Source organism: Carcharhinus amblyrhynchos, chromosome 2 (assembly GCF_965287045.1).
Source record: "Carcharhinus amblyrhynchos chromosome 2, sCarAmb.v2.hapA, whole genome shotgun sequence".
NCBI lineage: Eukaryota > Metazoa > Chordata > Chondrichthyes > Carcharhiniformes > Carcharhinidae > Carcharhinus > Carcharhinus amblyrhynchos.
The window spans coordinates 75,172,648-75,192,531 of NC_137325.1; the positions used below are offsets into that span (position 1 = coordinate 75,172,648).

General features: G+C 38.5%; 1 protein-coding gene across 13 annotated transcripts in view; it reads right to left on the reverse strand.

The window, feature by feature from the left end:
* The window catches only part of phf14 (PHD finger protein 14), a 230,068-nt gene that overhangs the window by 128,221 nt on the left and 81,963 nt on the right, over positions 1-19,884 (reverse strand). For all 13 annotated transcript variants that reach the window (XR_013888988.1, XR_013888987.1, XR_013888985.1 and 10 more), the window contains exons 8-12: positions 12,274-12,420; positions 9,568-9,838; positions 9,153-9,259; positions 4,771-4,866; positions 3,144-3,247 (exon numbers count right to left, since the gene is read on the reverse strand). Coding sequence is in view for 5 of the 13 variants with exons in the window: in XM_080207547.1 (XP_080063673.1) it covers positions 3,144-3,247; positions 4,771-4,866; positions 9,153-9,259; positions 9,568-9,838; positions 12,274-12,420 (725 nt within the window). In the remaining 8 variants the exon portion in view is untranslated. The remainder of the gene's footprint in view (positions 1-3,143; positions 3,248-4,770; positions 4,867-9,152; positions 9,260-9,567; positions 9,839-12,273; positions 12,421-19,884) is intronic.

The following is a 19,884-nucleotide window of genomic DNA, read 5'->3' on the forward strand; positions in this document are numbered from 1 at the left end:
GACAGCAGCTGTGTAAAATAAATCAGACATGGTGGAAGGCTGTCAGCAAAGATGGAAAAACCTGGGAGAACAAAATAAAGTCCTTCCAGGGTAACAAGCAAATTAAATTTTCTAGTTTAGGGTGAGAGCAGGAAACAGCACCAATACATCAACGTACAAAAAAAGTGGAAGAAGAAGGAGGAGAAGAAGAAGAAGAAGAACGCCCCACACATTCCACAAAAAGGCAAAGAAACTCGAGCCACAGAGGTACACACTGCAAAACCTTTTATTCGGAAGAAATTAATGGAAGCGAAACAGAAGTTGTTCAATGTGGGAAGAGGTTCAAGCAGGGTGAAGAACAGTGCTGGCAGATGAGACTGATTGGGCCTCCATTCAAGAAAGAAGCAAAGAGCTCTTGGATCATACTGGTAGGGGACTTGAGGTCTAGGAGGGATTGGACATCCCTGATGAAGACGTGCTCTCACTTCACCTCTGGAATTCAGCTCATCCACTGACTGAAGATGGTCTTAAACTCTTCAGTCTTGTTTATTCCCACTCATATGATGCACTTTGCTATCAGTCAGGGTAGGGTATTCATGGAGCCTCCTCCACCTATCAGTCGTGTAATAGTACTGGATAAAAGCAAATTACTGTGGGTGCTGGAATCTGAAACAAAAGAGAAAATGCTGGAAAATCTCAGCAGGTTTGGCAGCATCTGAAAGGAGAGAAAAGAGCTGACGTTGAGTCCAGATGACCCTCTGTCAAAACTAAAATGCATAGAAAGTGGGAGATATTTATACAACAGGGTGAGGGAATACAAGATAGTCAGAGCCACAAAAGCATGGGGAAAAACTGTTAATGGCAGCCCGCAGAGAGAATAGAACATGTGAATGGCCAAACAGCACAGAAGATTTCAGCTGTTTATGGCCTGTTGCTTCTGCTGTTTCGCTATGTTGCGGTTTCACCAAAATGGCACTGCGGTTTTGGTACATCAGGTGGTACTCCTGATTTTTTTTTTTACATACTCCTCATTGAACCATAGAAACTAGGAGCAGGGGTAAGCTGTTCAGCCCTTTGAGCTTGCACTGCCATTCAATATGATCATGGCTGATCATCTATCACAATACCATTCTCCCACTTTCTTCCCATTCTGCCAGCCTGCATTGATTTCCTGGCTTGATTGTATTAATAAAGTGAGGAACGTTCCAGGCCACAAGGTTAAAATTTGTGTGGAATACAATTCTGCCGCTGCATGTGTTGAGTCCATCATATTTAATACAGTGGTTGTGCCACACAATACCACGTAGCATGCCCTCAGTGTGAAGGTTGAATTTTGCCTCCACAAGGACAGTGTTTCTCCTACCAATGCAGTCCTAGATAGACAACTGTGGCAGATCGAAAGTGTGTTAAAAACTCAGTTTACGTATATTAATGATGTTTATACCCAAGTTATAGTAGCAGACTAAGGAGCTCAGAGAAAGTCTACTTCCCATGTGTTTGCAAATACATGTAAATACATGCAGCAAAAATTCAGTATTATAGTAAACATAATTTCAAAATCACAGGATCATAACTTACTCCCTTAGACGAGAATACAGACCACAACAATGCAGATCATGGTTATTGAGTCCATTTTGAGCATGGCTAGTTAGCAAAAAGTGTAAATCCATAGTGTAGCAACATGTGAATTCATGCTTTGTCTTTCCCCAGCTGCTGAGTTCATTAGCACACTGTTGTAATGTAGAGGTCAGGTGGAAGATATGCTACTCACACACTAGGCTAAAGTATCATTGACAAAGACTGAGAATACGTCATCAAACTACTTTTTTTAAATGAGAATGCCACATGATATACTTTGAAAGCAAAAAAAACACAGAAAAAGTGACATTTCAAAGAAACATAGGTGGTTCAGTACAAATTAGTGGCATGCCATATTATCATACCATCAGGGAGCCCTAGCCAAACTAGAATCAACAGAATTAGGAGAAACCCCTCTGCTGGTTGAAATCACTCCAAGCACAAAGGAAGATAGTTTTGGTTGTTGGAGGTCAGTCACTTCAGTTCCAGGACACCACTGCTGCAGTTCCTCAGGGTAATGCCCGAGGCACATTTCTTCAGCTGCTTCATTAATGGTCTTCCTTCCATCATAAGGTCAGAAGTGGTAATGCTCGCTGATGATTGCGCCTTTCGCAACTCCTCAGATGCTGAAACAGTCCATGTCCAAAAACAGCGAAACCTGATAATATTGAGGTTAGGACTGACAAGTAGTAAGTAATATTCGTACCACACAAGTGCCAGGCTATGACCAACTCCAACATGAGTGAATCTAACCATCACCTCTTGATAATTCAATGACATTACCGTAGCTGAATTCCCCACTATTAACATCCTAGGATTTACCATCGTCCAGAAACTGAACAAGAACAGCTATACAAATACTATGGCTACAAAAGCAGGTCATTAAGGCTTGGAATCCTGGAGTGGATAAACAACCTTCAGACTCCTGTCCATTACTAACAAGGCACAGTCTGGAGTATGATAATACTGTCAACTTGCTTGGAGAATGCAATTCCAACAGCACACAAGCTTGACACCATCCAGGACAAAGCAGCCCACGATTAGCATTCCATCTACAAATATTCACCCCCTCCACCACCACTGCACAGTGGCGAATGCTGTACCATCCATCCCACGACCACCACTAGATTCTAGAAGGACAAAGGCAGCAGACCATCGGAAGACCACTTTGAAATTCCCCTCCAAGCCAGTCACCATTGTGACTAAATATAATCACCAATCATTCACCATTACTGGGTCATAATCCCAAAACTCCTTCCCTAACAGCACTGAGGCTGTACTACACCACATGCACTGTAATAGTTCAAGGTGGCAGGTCACTCCACCTCCTAAAGGGCAATAAATTCTGGCCGAACTAGCAATGCCCACATCCTAAAAATAAATTTAAAAAGTGATGTCAACACAAGAAATGTATTCACATCTGAACAGCAGCCACTATTTTGCACATTTTAAATTGAAACATTTTTACAGAAAATATAAAGGACCACATCCCTGGACACAAAAATGAACATACAGAATTAATTTAATCAAATGCATAAGTTAGACTTGAATGTGCTTATAACATTTATCAAATGTTTTGTTAATACCTGTACAATACTGCTGGAGGCGCTAATGATTTCAAAGTTCCTCCATCCTTCTTACTTGGTCGCCGTTCCTTGGGAGTACGGAGAATCACAGGGAAATTCAATTTCTGTTAAATTAAAGATTTTTTTTTGAAAAGTGTATTGGATAAGGAGATAGGTAGTAAGTAATCAAAAACTGAGCACTGTAGCAGGAAGCTTATCCTTGGCATTATATATATATTTTTTTAGACGCACAACATTTTAATTCCTAAGCACAAGGGTTTTAAATCAACTGTAAAACAACAGTTTACTTAAAAACAACATAAAGAATATGTTGTTTTTTAAAGAATACTAATGTCCACAAGTTTTCAAAATGATAGACAAGGAAATGTTACTTTATGTCGGGAAAAACACCACTCTTGACAAAAGAATATTGAAGTAGTTTATTTTTCACAGCGTTCAAATACATTGGTGCTCCATAGGTTAATTAGAAAAATTATCTTATTGGACCAAACTCCCTACAAAACAGACAAGATTCTCTTTGGGTTTCCACTAATCTGCAGCATGCTCGCTTCCCAGACAGCAACCATCTATCAAAGTCATTTCACAGTGGCCCTGTGGGCCTGCATCTGTTCAGCCAACTGGAAAAATGTGTCATGCAATCTGTGTAAATGAATCCTGCTGCTGCCGGTTTTACTGCATGCAGTTGGAAATGTATTAGCAAGTCCCGCTGCCACTTATGCTTTGTTATTTTCTGACTTAGCATAAGGTACCAAAACTAAGATATCGCAGTTGATAAGCAAAGTCCATTTTAAGCATCACAATTGGCATCCAATTGCATTAAGTTTTCAGATTTACAGCACCATTTTTGTCAGTATTCTGTTCTCGCTAATGGTTGTGCATCCTCTCCATCCATTCCTAACCCTGGATAATAAAACTGCCATTCAAAATGCAAAGGATAAAGATTTTACTGAAAGGGCATTTATAGTATTTGATTTATCTGCTCTGCATATACTTTGGAATTATGCTTTATATAATATTTGGATTATTTACATATTATCTTGTAGGCATTCATAGTGATGCTAATTAACTCACTACCCCTTCCAAAAATAACTTCACCAATTAGAAACTGTGAAAAGAAATTCCTTTCCCCCTAAAAGAAATGATAAACCAAATTATAATTGCACATTGCAGCACAACTGTCTGTCACTAATGAAAAGGCTGAGTAGAATTTAATCAGTATTCATGATATCCAAGAAGCTGCCTTTGTTAATCGAAACAAGATGGCTAAAATTATTACATATTTATTTAATGTATAGACATTAGTTCTACCCAGCTTTGTAATACTATACAATTGAAAAACGAAATGCAGTGGGGTTGAGTGGGGGACTCAGGTCAATCACACATGACAGGTTAATCAATTACTGCAAAATGGAAAGAAATAAGTATATTCTGCAAACAAGATAGCTATTATAACTTCCAAAGAAACTAAAAGAACCTTGTAGGTGGCATGACTGCAAGTTAATTTCAATCAGAAATCATTACTCAGAGTACTGTTGATCTAATAGATTTTTTTCAGGTACTAAATTGCGGGGGGGTAGGGGGCGCAACATGGATTAAAGTCGCCATTCAGAAGATTGCATCTACTAACCTGCCCAACAATGTTACTGAGTGTACTCCACAGTGTCTGACCTTCTCGACGTAATTTACCATTCATATTTCTTAGATTTTCTAGAGATTCAAACAGCTGGATAACAGAAGAAATAAATAAGCAATGAAAATAAAGTGCAAGATATTAAAACAAAAAAAAGTTCATCATTCCAGCCCTGCCTTTTTGTTTTACTGTCTATAGGAGGCACTCTAAACTTACAAGTTCACAATGTTTGAGAAAGGAAGCTGTAAACACATGCATGCTGTAAAAAATTCCAAACAGTAAATCCCTCCGGGGTTAGTGATAGAATGGGTAGGGGTTGGATGGCGGTCAATAAACAGAAATGTGCTGTTGGCCAGGGCAACTCTGAAGTGATGTAAAAACATGAGGAATTCATTGGCAGAGTTTAATAAATTGTCTATGCCACACTGATGTGTAAATAGGACAAATTTCTTTTGAAGGGAAAAAGTAGTGCAACTATAACGCAACCTCTGTCCATTCTATCATTGAGCAACATTTATGTACAATCCCAGAAAGCAATATATTTAGAATCATAGAATTTGCAGTGCAGGAGGCTGCCATTTGGCCCATCGAGCCTGCACCAACAACAATCCCACTCAGGTCCCATCTCCATAACACCACATATTTCCACTCCTAGTCCCCCTGACACTAACTAAGGGGCAATCTATCATGTCCAATCAATCTAACCCACACATCTTTGCAATGTGGGAAGAAACCAGAGTACCCAGCGGAAACCCACGCAAACACAGGGAGAACATGCAAACTCCACCCAGTGGTCTGAAGGCAGAGTCGAATCTGGGAACCTGGCACTGTAAAGCAGCAGTGCTAACACTTTGCCACTATGTTTAGTTTAGCTGGTGAAACAGCCAAATGTGTTCCGGTAACATTGCAGGAAAAGGAAAGCCACTCATGAGTTCAGATATATGCAAAAATGTCAATTGTGGAAACAGAATGATACACCCGCAGAGAAAAAGTTACGAGAGAAAGCATTTTAAGAGTGAATTCTAATGAGATAATCAAGAACAGTTTGTCTGCAATTTTGCTTTTGCAATTCTCACTAGAAGGAGTGTGCTATCCCTTTGCTACATGCAGAGACTACCAACTAATTGGAAGCAGTCAACCTGTGGCAGACTGGTAAAAAAATTGGAGTGGGAGTCAAGGGGCACAGGTCACAGCATGTTCGGGTTTTGGAGGGGGGAGGAATGGGTGGAGAAGGAAGCATTCTCAGTGGAGCGCTTGGGAGCACAAACTTTTCTTCCCTAACAGCATTGTGGGTATGCCTACATCTTTGGGGCTGCAGCAGTTTAAGATAGCAACTCACCACACCCCACTGAACAGCATTATGATCGCGGAATTAGGACCGAGCAATAAATGCTGGCCTAGCCAGCAACCCCCAAACCTGTAAATGAATAAGAACAATGGCTATGACTAATCAAAATTCCAAATTGGGAACTCCAGATTAGTCAAATTTATCCAAGCTGGTCATATGATTGCACTGACGAACCACAGTGGAGTTGGACCACACCAGAACATGAAATCATGGGGCATTGGGTGAACCAACATTTGACATCAAGATCTCCTATGAAAAGACGTACAAAATTGAGAGTATGGCTAAATCTGAGAAAAATTTAAAAGTATTATTGAAGTAGGTGACATTGACACTCAAGACTTGATTCCTCTGCTCCCATACAGGAGTGAGCAATAAGAATTCACCACCGGTCCTAGCCTATCTCAATATCTTTCGCTCCAGCCCAGTAATTTGCTCTTGAACGTCCTCAAATGTATTTTCCCAGGTCTTTAACTGACTCTACTTTTATTTTCCAAATAGAAGTGTCCATTCTACTGCCGCACTTCAGATCTGGGAGGTAAAATATGTGCCCTGCCAGCATCAGTTGTCTTTCTATTATGATATCCCATAGGTGTATCACACCAGTCCTCTATAGGAATTCTTTGTTTATGATACCGTCTCTCCAAGTGCTATCCAGGATCTTACTTAAGACAATGCTGATGAAACAGATCCAACTTACATGAAACCTCTGCAATTGCCTTGCATGCCTCACTGGCATAGATTGCAGTTGATACTACTGTGGACATATAGAGATACAGCTTCATGACAATGTTCATTTAGAGAATCACAAAGTGATGTTGTTGAATGCCATATGGAGCTATTGAAAATCAATATTGCATTGCCTATACTTGTGTGGATGTCGATGTTTATATTGCTCTCTATGGAAATGTTGCTTCCTAGGTAGTGGAAGTGGGCAACATCCTGCTGGAAGGAGGATCTTGTTGCCAACATTGTCTTGGTCTTCTCACAAGATGCGCAGACCAACCTTGGCTCTGTTACACTCATGACCGACATCAATGTCTTGGAGTGGGCATAATTCTTCGGCCAGCAAGGCAATGCTGTCTGTAAAATCCAGATCTGTCAACCGGTGGTTTGACATGGGAGATCAAAGTATTCACCCACCATCACATTATAAATGATGAAATCAGTGGCCAAGAGGAAAAGCAATGGGAAGAGCATGCAGTCGTGCTGTACTCTTGTTATGACGCTCAAGGAATCCGTAGTGCCCATGCAGGTCTTGACGCAGGAGATAGAATGGATATACAAGACTTCAAAACACTTTTTTTTCTGCAAATTTGATACTGTAAGTTGTAGAGCTAGACTTACTTTGGAGAGCAGAGGTCAGGAATTTCACTACTGGCAAACCTTGGAGCTTATGTGCATGTACAGATTGGGAGTCGGCTGCACATGCACAGTTCTACATTTTCACTTTCTGTGGGCCCACTGTGCCTATGCAAGAGGGAAGTAGTACAAAAACTTGGGTGAGGTGATCAGGAGCAGAGCACCAAAAAAAAAGGGGGAAGGGAGAAGGCCCAAAATGGAAAAGAGGGCAGGACTCGACCCAAAATAAGAGTCTCAGAGATTGAAAGGACGTGGGCAGGAAAACGTCCCAGCTCCGTTAAAAATACAGAGAAAATGGCTCCAAATAAAAAATGGGCTGAGAATAGCAGACTGTCAGTGAAAAGGCTCAAAGGAGCTTGGGTAATCAAAAAGAGTTCAGAAAAAGCCCTGAAGAACCAAGGAGGCAGCCAAAGGTTGGTGACTTTGTGCTCCGGGCCACTGGGGTGAAGATATCTTATAGGAGTAGCAGTGTTCTGCTCACCGTGACCAAAGATCTGAAGTTGTGCTTACTTGGGTTTCCAAGGGAATGGGTTCATGGCAGAGGAGATTGAAACCCTGCGAGTTGGGCCATCTTGTGCTGTCCAATTTGTAACAACTTTTGGAGAGAATTTCAATTTGAAGGTGAAGACTGAAATCTCTCATGAGAAGACGACAAAATTTCCATGAGAGTAACTGACTGTGTCTTGGTTGAATCTGTCATCTGTTGTGTAGTGTGCTGTGTTCGACCACAGTTGGTTTGTTAATTTACACGTACCTCATACCCACCCTGAATTTAGAGTACAAGACAGACATTTTAAATTGTTTTATCTTTCTGGCCGTGTCTACTAAAGTTTATTTTTGTTTGTTCAAAACCTCTGAATACTTGTGACTTTCTTCACTGAGGGTGTGTATTGAATATCAAACTGTGTCTACTTTAAACAGATTGTTATTGATCTCCAACAGGATCTTACCAACTTGGGGATCTGACCAAGGATCATAACATAAATTGGGGGCTCCTGCAGGATCTCGAATCCCCTACAAAAACAAGTGGCTGCCACTTGCTGAGATTAAATTGATAAGGTTTCCACAGTGAATTTTAATGTACTGAATGAAAAGCAGAATGGCATATTGAACTGCTATGACTTTTCTGGAGAGTGACGTGTAGCGATTATTCATGGCTAGATTAATCACATAAGCAGAAATGTTAGGAGTTAAAAGCAGGGCTAAGAAAAATTGAGGTAATAGCACATCTTTGACTGGAAGAAGGAAAATTTAATCCAGGTAGCCATTCAGTTGAGTTAGCTAGAATTCAGATACAAAGTAGGCAGCTTGAGATGGAAAAAGAAATGAAAAGCTTAACATTTTCTCCAGAGAGATATCAGCAAAGGATGAAAATGAAAAAGAGCGAAAGAGATGGAAATGCAGAAGTGTGAGCTTGAGTTTCAAAGAGAAAAGAAATTATACATCATGAACTGGCTGGAGAACAGCTGAGGTTACAGAATGAGCAAGCACGTTGCATTCGAAGCTTTGATATGATAGAGCCTTCGCTCATTGGCAATGTTCACTGAGATGGAACTGAGAGGTATTTTACCTCATTGGAAAGGGTGGCTACAAAACTGAAGTGACAAATGCACACTCATTTTACAAAGTGTTTTGGTCAGCAAGTATGATGGACAACTGAACTTAACTGTACCTTATTATACTCTACATGAAGTGATTCCTGCTCATTTTGAAGTTTATCTTTTAAGTTCTTTTGTTCACAAATGTTTTCCTGTATCTGCATCATGCGCATGTTTCTCTCTGTAAAAAGAACAGATGGAATTAAGAGACTGGGAAACTAATACAATGACAGCCCAATAAATTAGTTAACATGTAAAATATCAGAATGTCGCCAATAGCTTAATCTTCTTTAGATAGTGGGTCAATATACATATGTATTTTTCGTAAATAGCTACGAAATTAAGACTGATCGATTGAGCTCCAGCTTTAATCAAGGGAGAAAAGTGTCCCACACAATATAAAAAAAAGTAGTGTGGAATTTTATCCCAGGAATTAGTAAGTAATTTATTTCGAGAATGGTTTTTAATCCATTTTTGCTGTTTCCATACCAAGATAATAATTCACAAAGTCAGCAGTCAATGCTGGCTGCTTGTGCTTTCTCCTGCCATCTACACTGGAGTTGGTATCTAGCGTGTCTACAGGGAAAATGTCTGTGCTAATTCCCATCAGTTCAGCTTTCCGCATAAGCTTGCGTATCACTGAGGCACTACTGGTGAGTGGTCGTGGCAGCTTCTCCCTGGGAACCCATGCGTTGGGTTTGGTGCTACGAGCTAATTCCACTTTAGCCCGATATTGCTGCAATCTTGTCGTAATGCGAGCCTAAACGAAGAAAATTTAAAATATCAACAATACTAAATTGAACACTGAAGCATGTTTTACATTCAAATTTGAAAAATAATTTGAGAACATAACAGATATTAATTAGCATTTAATTTATGGTTATATTTCTAAAATAAAACACATTTTAGTTCCTCGATATTCATCAATCAAAACAAAATTATCCATCATACAGTATAACAAAAGCTTGAATTTGCCTATTTTCATATGCTCCCTAATCTGAAATACATACGGGGTTTAAGGAATTTAATTTCCACTGGTCATCCTTTTTGGTGTGCACTGATTAACTGATAATCTCTCTATTTTCTGTCTCTGCATTGTTTTTAGCTTCTTGTCCATCCCTTCCATCTCATTTTAAAATATTAATTCTCTACTGTTCAGTCAAACATCACACAGTCTTACCCAGATATCTAGACTGATCTTCTCCCTTGGTCTTTGCACCAAATAACCTCCCATCTCAGGTTTTTCAACGTCTATTTCAGCTCATCATGTTTTCATATCCTAGTTCACTGCCAAGATATCCTCACATAGTTTCCCTTTAATATAGAACACCCCTACCCATGCTCACGGTTCATTTAAACCTGCCACCTTTTGTGGCCTTCGTAATAACATTGTGTCAATCAGCCATCACTTGCTATCTACATCTCAAATCTTTCTTTCAGCCTTATATCTTTCTGAGAGCATCCCGAGAAAAAGCATTCTGCTATCTCTCCTTTCCTTCTCTATGAATGGTATGCTTCATCTTATAGTGCATAAGAAACAATACTTTTCACTGTATGCCAATACATGTGACAATAATAAATCAAATCAAAATCAATTCACTTACAACAGCACTTTCAAAACCCTTGCTGTCTACCATTCACCCCGCCGCCATTTACCACAAAACTACCTGTTCAACTACAACTTCATCTTCATCTGGAATACCCCAAGACCCAGTAATATCATTACTCTATCTCACCCAGGTAAACCACCCATAACTTACACACCTCTGTCCCTTGAGCTCAAGAAGTGCAAACTTGAACATATATAGTAGATTACCGGTTTAGCCATTCATCGCCAGAAGTGGCTCAACCACAGAAACCAGATCATGTCCCATCTGTTAAACTGCTCACTATTCTGGATCATCCTTGAATGCAAAGATAAGCCTTGGTTTCTTTTACCTACTGCAAACAGTTTACTTAAAACGCTAACTCCTGCCTCTTCCATCCTCACCAGATAAACTACAAAGAGTTTGTGGCCTTCTTTTCAGTAAGACTGAAAACATCATTCAGATACCTCTGTCATTTTCCTACTTCCCAATAGCACAAACATCCTCCAGAGTCCTGCTGCCACCTTAGCCCTGAACTTGCTTCTCTAGTTTCAGTACTATCCATACATTCATGCCCTTCCCCAAGAATTCTTGGGGAAAGTAAAAAGTAGAACTAGCTCATAGCATAAGTAATTACGGACTATAATATTAAGTTAATCGTGTTTAATTTATTTAATTCTTACATACAATAAAATTTGTTTTTGTTTATAAATTGTGAAATCTTCTGGCATAGTTCTATCAACTAATTATAGGGTGTTTGGATTTATCTTAGACCATAAGACATAGAAGCAGAATTAGGCCACTCGGCCCATGGAGTCTGCTCTGCCATTTAAGTATGACTGATATTTTTCCTCATCCCCATTCTCCTGCCTTTTCCCCATGGCCCCTGATCCCCTTATCAAGAATCTAACTGTGTTTTAAAGACACTCAATGACTTGCCTCCACAGCCTTCTGCAGCAAAGAGTTCCACAGATTCACCACTCTCTAGTTAGAGAAATTCCTCCTCATCTCTGTTTTAAAGGATCATCCCTTTAGTCTCAGGTTGTGCCCTCTGGTTTTAATTTTTTTCTCCTAGTGGAGAGATCCATTCCACGTCCACTCTGTTCAGGCCTTACAGTATCCCGTAAGTTCCAATAAGATCCCCCTTCATCTTTCTAAACTCCAACAAGTACAGACCCAGAGTCCTCAACTGGACCTCATACGACAAGCTCTTCATTCCAGAGACCATTCTTGTGAACTTCCTCTGGACCCTTTCCTAACATCTTCAAATGTTACAGTCCATAACAGGATCGTAATAATAGTTGTATTTTAGATTTTGCTGCAAACAGCTACAAAGCATAGAACTCTAAAGAATAGTTGCAATAATGTTGGTTGCAAGGTTAACCATTATCTTTAGTACTGGGTACAAATATACATTGCAAAATTTCACCTTTATAATTATAAACAATAGGCTTCTGGCATGCTGCAAATAAAAATACCACAGTCTGATTAAAGTTGATCAAATCTATTAACCATATGCGATTGTATTGTTAATTCATTTAACTTGAAAAACATTTATCTTTAACACTAAATATTGCTAAATAGTGTGATGCAGTCCTGGCACCCATACCTGTGCTTCTGGTGTAACATGCTTGTCTCGCTCTTGCAAAGTCATTTTGCAGTAGGACTGTAAAGCTAAATAGTTCTTTCGTTTCCATTTTCTATCAAACTTGTCAGCATGTTGTTTGCAATATGCAAAAAATGGATCAGCTATATCCTGTTTCAAAAGATCAAAAACAGCAACATTTCAATTTTCCATATATAAGGAAGTTACTTAAAATCATATCAAGAGCTTTTTCAATTGAAAAGGATTATGATGGCATCTGTCCTGATTGCCAATCCTTTTCAAAGATAGTCAACAATTACAGCACACAATGTTTCAGACCTCTAAACAGAGCAGCTGGTTGCAATCTAACACAACAGATGCTTTTACACGCCATAAGCACATATTAACATTTCAAACTTGAATACGTATTTAAATTATAAAATTTTTTCCACTGCTTTTTTTCATGTATTAATTTGAAGCGCGCTGCACTTAAAATCAGATTATAAACTCAAAAGTTGCACTTCCTCTTGACGCAACGTGTATTTATTTTTCCTTTACAAATAATATCTTGAATTAAGCTTTGATGTTCAAATTTATGAAAATTATCGGGCTTCTTGCATTAAATATGGCAACTGCTTTTTCTATCATGCCAAAAAGCATTTGTGAAAGCACTGCATAGTAAACTCATGACAAAAGTCACAGCATGGGAAGTGAGGTGGCAAGCAGCAGAATGAATAGCAAGGTGGCTTCCAAACAAATTGGAGAAGATTAAAGATAGTTACTCAGACTGGCAGAAAATATGAGTATCCCAATTTACATAAATGATCTGGAGTTGGAATCTGAAGTATCAGCCCTTTGGCTAAGATCAAGTGCCGAATCAAGCCCAAGATGGGGTGCAATGCCTTATCTTGCCAGCTTTGATGTTGTGTCTCTTGTGGGGACCATGAATTGGATTCAACTTGAATTTGGTTTTTGAAGCAAGCAAGGAGATGGATTTGGGCTTTACCAATCCACACTGAGCATTGGTTTTGTAACTTTAAGAATGGAGTATAATTTTTCAACAAGAAATAAGGGTCTAAATTGAATAGAAGAGCAAAAGGATCTAGGGGCACAGATTCACAAATAATTAAAGTAGCAAATCAGATTAACAAAACTACAATAAATGATAAAGAACATGGTCCAGAGAATATAACTCACTAAATTAACTGATGCACAATTAAAAAACAGAAAAGTTATGCTCAAGTGATTGAACTTTTAACAAAATTATGTTGCATTCATAAACAAAATTCAGCAAGTTCATCTTAGTTTACTAAAATAGTTAAGGACAATATTACATTAAAAGAGACATGTAATGTAAAAAGAAAGCAAATCTGAAGATTGGGAGGTTTAGAAACTAGAGTCCCTGAGAAGTTGATAAAAGGGAAAACAGGAACAAGAGAATAAATTAGCCAGGGATATAAAAACAGATGGTAAGAGTCTGTAAGTATGTAAAAAGAGCATCTAAAATAAATATTGGTTTCTTAGAAGCAGAGACAGGAGAAATTACCATGAGGAAATTGCAGAGACAGTGAACAAATATTTTGTGTCCACCTTCATGTTTTCATAGAAGAAATTTAGGAAGCTCAATGATTGCACTCCTACTGCTGGACAAGAAGTTTTGGGTTCAAGTCCAATACCAGGACTTGCTGGCCATGGAAATAGCGCTGATAACAGGCTAATAATCAGCTCAAGAACTGTTTTACCACTTCCCCCAAGGATAAAAAGTAGGGTGGGCCTGAAGGTACGCTTAGAAAAGAGTAGGAGACACAAGTTACATACCACAAAAAAAAATACAGCTGCAAAGATAATGAATGCGGTTATGATATTCCAAAATTTCCTCGATTCTAAAATGGTCCCAGCAGATTGGAAGACAACAGATATACCATCTCTATTCAAGAAAGGATGGGCAGAGGAAAGACTAAATCTACAAGCCAGGTAAATCTACAGCTAAATCTACAGCTTATCAATTGTCAGGAAAGTGCCAAAATCAATTATTAAGAAAATCTTAAGCATGTACTTAGAAAGTCAAAATAGGATCAGGCAAAAGGGTCACGAAAGGAAAACTACATTCAACAAATTTATTTTAAAATTACATTTTAAGGATGTAACTGATCAGATAGATAAACATGGAACAAATAGAAATAGTACAACTGGATTTCCAAAAATCCAGTAAGGTGCCACACAAAAGGTTAATACACAAGAAATGGGTTCATGGAATTTGGGTAATAATATAAGCATGGCTGGAGGATTGGTTAAAGGATGGGAAGCAAAGTTTGGAAAAAAGGGGGGAACCCTTGGTATTCTCCTCCTCCCCAAACTATACCCTGCCCCAATCACAGACTTTGATTGAAACCATCATTTGCAACTATTTGACCCTGAACTGATCCCAAATACTCTCAAAGACAACTAGCATCCAGCGGTCCAACAATCATCCATTCTGGTCTTGCCTCAGCTTATCTACTACTGAATCTCTCATCTATTCTTTTGTTATAGAATGACTCAACTATCCCTATTCTCTTCTGATTACTCTCCCATCCTCCATAAACTTGACCTCACCCAGGATTCGGCTATTCATACCCTATTCCACACCAAATGCCACTCACCGTTACCCTTGTGTTAACTGATTTATATTGACTTTGTCTCCCCTACATTTCAAATTTAAAATCCTTATCCTCTTTCAAATCTTTTCATTATCTCACTCATTGCCATCTCCATAACTTCCTCTATCTCTTTCACCTTATAACCTACCAAATTGGTGATGCTTTTCATCACCTCTTTTAATCTTTCTTCCCCTTAATCAACATCAATTTCTGTGTTGTGTTTATCAATGTTTCTCTCTAAGAGGTGCTTACACTACAAAAGAGACAATACTTCACTATAATGGACGACTAATGGTCGTGAAAAGTGTGATATAAATGCAAGTCACTCTATATAAATGTAAGTATGGTAATACTTAGCTTTCCTTATTGAATCCCATATTGTTTGGTTAGTCTTTCTACTTTCTTTTCAGATTAGTTCATATATTCTATGGCAAGCGTTTACAGTTCCAAAATATATACAGCTATTATTTGATAACTTGGATTTCAGTAAACAGGCAAAATGCACCCAACACTGTGAAGCCAAGGTGAAACAGCAGCATAATAAAAGCAAAATACGGCAGATTCTGGAAAGCTGGAATAACAATAGAAAATATGAAGAAACTCAGCAGGTCTGGCAACATCTGGGGAGAGAGAAACAGAATTAATGTTTTGAATCTTCATGACTCTCTTCAGAACTTAAGAGGAATAGAACTGGTGGATAGAATTGCAATGGATGATATAAGTGGGGTGGGGGGGAGGTGGGGCGGTGTTGGAACTAAGGACAGACTGACAAAAATGTCATGGACACAAGACAAAGGGTGTGTTAATGACAGCATGAAGAACTAGCAGAATGTACCAATAGGCGAACAAAAGGTCAATGTTCAGTGAAAGCAAAACAAGACAGATGGCCATTTTTTTTGGCGGGGGGGTAGGGGTTAAAAAATTGCAACAATCTGATTAATTTAAGCCCAAATGCAAAATTACCATGATTCAGTATAATCAACTAGCTTAATCAATTTGACACTGGAACACAGTCAATGATATCTCAAAGTGCTAGGATGGTGCTACATAAAAAGTAAGGGGACAAAAATATTCTTCAGGGTAAGCTGGAGGTGTTTAGTCAGCATGTTTACCTTCTGTTCTGCACACTATTATACTGATTAATTTAAATTGACCTTGAGGTAATATATTTTTTTTTAAATCAGAAAATAAGGTATCCTTCAAAGTTTTCTTTTAAATGTTCTACGGTTGACTCACTATAGGTCAACCGATGTGTACTGGGTTCATCGAATTCATAAAGTGCACAAAGAGGTGATTGGGTCCATCAAGTCTGTCAAAGAGCATCTTCAGCCACACCCTCCCATCTGCCCTAGCCCCATAACCCCACACATTTACATCGCTAATTCACCTAATGTACATCTTGTGGACACTAAGGAGCAATTTAGCATGGCCAATCCACCTAACCTGCACATCTTTGAACTATGGAAGGAAACTGGAACACTTTGACAAACCCCCACAGACACAGGGAGAAGTGCAAATTCCACACAATCATCCAAGGTCAGAATCAAATTCTGGTTCCTGAATTCATGGCCACCAGTTCCTGTGCTCTGGGAACCTAGGCACAATGTTCTGAACCCCTCAAGCACACACAATTGGCAGAAACTTACCATTTGCGCCCGAGGACTTTGCCAGTTTTGTAGGTATGGACTGCTTCAAGCAAAGGGTTCAACTGATGAATTTAGAAAGCTATAGATACTTGGATGTACTGTAGTATGGTGATAACTCATTTACTTGATCTTTACACTATTTGACTTGGTTCAGTATAGATTAAGTTTTTATCTGGGCAGATATCTGGCAGATAAGGGTCTTGTTTTTTTTTATAAATTACTTGTGCTTTCCAGCCTGGCAGCATAATCATGGATTTAAAAGTCCCAAGTCTACAGCTGAGTCACCACCACTGCACTTAGAACTCTGTCAACCATTGCATTACTTCTGTCAGCAGCAAGCTGCTAATTTAGGTGCACAGGCCCTGTTGCTTGAATGGCACAGCATCAAAGTCAGTGGTTGAAAGCATCAAAGACAGTAGCTTTCAGCCATGCCTCCAACAGTGGTGTCACCAAATAATGTTGACATCTGAGAAGAGGCTTTACAATGTGCAGGGAGGCAGAGGCTACATAAGTGCAACTGTTTTGAAGTCAATCTTTGATGTCAGTAAGTTAATTAATAGCTAGGAAAGGCCCCAGACAGGTGGGTAACTGAGTAAACTGCTTTACCTACTGACAATAATGCATTTTTGGCTGTCTTCCTACCCTGTGCAGTGTGAAACCACTTCTTACAATAAATGGACAATTTGATTTTGGTGGACAAATAACCAATTTGAAGCTGTTAAAAAGCTAACTAACTTATTTTAATCGCAAAAAAACTTTGAATGAATGCCGTACTTTTCAGCTTTCCTTGATTCACTATAGCAAAAAGCTTTATTCCTTTTTATATACTGGCTTCTTGAAATTTTTCTACTTTAAAAGTTGCTTTAATTGCTTCAGAGTAAAGAGAAATAAATCACCTTCATCAATAAATTTAGTTCAACCTGAGTATTCAAACCAATGAAACTCTGCAACCAAATCTGATTTGCTGCAGTGAATAGTACAAGTTAAAAAAAAAGTACACTTTCTTCCTTTTTAGATTTTTTTTAAACTTTAGTCAGACTTGGCTTTTCATTTTTTTTTTAAAATGACAAGATTACTAGAAAGACAAGCCAAAAAAGCTAAGCTAATCTTTTGGTAAACAGAAACAAACTCATCAAAAACAAATCTGCTTTCAACTCTACTTCAAATAAATTCATTTTGTTCTTGAAGGACAGTTGTTGAAATTGTAATTTCTAGACTTTTTTATATTTGCTTAACCAGACTATATAGTCAAATGGAGACAGTAGATTGCATTACAGGTTGTTAAAATGTGTGATTATTGCATAATATAAGCAACAAAGTCAGCACGAACTGTAACTAATTTCCCCATTTTCTTTCTTGCCTCTTCCATCTTTCACTAGCACGTTGGATGATTTTTCAAACCTCTCTCTCTTTATCCATCGGCTAGCTTAACTATTTTAATTTCTGTTCGAATGCAGTCCTGTGAAGTACTGAGATGTTTTATTATTTTAGGGGTGTTATATAAATGGAACGTATTTTTGGTTTTCAAATAACTTCTCTTGCCATATTATGACAATCTTCCAATATTAAGCTCTAAGTTTTAACTTTTCAAAAATATATTTGTTCATCATTTACTTTCATACAAATATCAGCATTCTGTCTGTGCTCTAACCCACCCCTTTTATTTTGTCCATATTAAGAATCCTGCTTTTCTTCCAGGTGATTTTTACCTACACTCAATACATTACTAGCAAACCCATTACTTACAGCATTTTCTGTTGTCATTTCAGATTTGCGGCATTTGCAGTTGTTTTATCTACAGAATCAGAAGCTTAGATACAGAAGCTCAATAAGCTCCTAACACTTCAGCTCACTTTTCTTCTGATCCCCTACCAAGTCCCACCAGGAAAAGTGTTGGTTGGACTTTCAATATCCCATCCAATCTTTCAATTTTGACTGAGAATGATCTGAGGTAGTGGCCTCAGCTTAAGCTCCCTATCATCTCCACACAAAAATTCCAACCTCAAAATTATGCTGATGTATTTTTCTGTTTTCTTGGTTTATTTTGTGGTAGTCAATTTTTTGACGACAGACTGGCCACTTGTGAATCTAACACAATGATCCATCTCCACGATCTTTCTAGATTTCAACTCTGATCTTTCATTTTTCATACCTCTCTGAAGATTTTTCATGGCAGTGCAATTAAAGTTGCTTAATTCAAAATTATTTCATAATCAAATGTTTAGGCACTAAATTCACATACTGCTGTTATTTATGCTCTTAATTCTAATAACTGGACATTCAAATGTTTTAATGAAAAAAGGCGGAATTATCAGCAACAAACTGCATCAGCAGTCCAGTCAGTTCACCTCAAATGACTTGCCCATTATTGTCCTCAGCCATTTACTACAGATTTTTTGCATGTCTGGGAGGTGGATGTCACTGACAAAGCTGATATTTATTACCTATCTTTAGTATAATGGAATGGTTTACTTAGCAACAGCTAAGAATCAAACACAAAAATGTGTGTGGAACTACAGTCAACATTTAGGCCAAACTATGCAAGGACACATGACCATTTTTATGACCTGTCAATTTCATGGACATTTTACCAATATCAAGTGAATACAGATTCTGAAACTTTCATGGTAGAATTTGAACTCAAATTCTCTGGGCTATTACCCTAAGCCTCTAGATTACTAGTCTAGTAACATAACCACTACATTACCAGATCTTTACAGTCATTAGATGCAAAACTGGTCACACCTCAAGGTTCCAGAGATGAAAGGCTCTCGCTGATCTCAAGTGGTCAATTGTCTTCAAACACAGAACATACCACAACCCTCACCAAATATTAACAATTATGAACTTTTCAGACATCACTGAAATATCAAGAAGGGATTAGGCCACTTATGGTTTTAGTGAGGCCAACATCACCTTGTCCTTTTTTAATTCACGTGGGATGTGAGCATTGCTAGCTAGGCCAACATTTATTGACCATACTAATTATTCTTCATCTGAGTGGTTTGCTAGGCCATTTATGGATCTGGAATCTCTAATGGAGAATAGTGAATTCAAATTGCACAGCCTGCCATGGTAGGAATGGAATCCAGGTCTCCAGATTGCCTTGGGTCTCTGGAATACTAGTCCAGTGACAATGCCACGGTGCCACTGCCTCCCCTGCTTGAAATCACCTGATTCCACTTAAAATAAGGATAAAGTCCTTCCAATCCTTACGGTCAAGTATTTAAACAGCAGCAATTTACTGACTGATTGATTGAATTTAGCACTGATTTATTGAATTTACCACCGATTTATTTGTTGCCAACATGAAAACTAAAGCATTCTTTGTCTGATAAGTTGGCTTATGT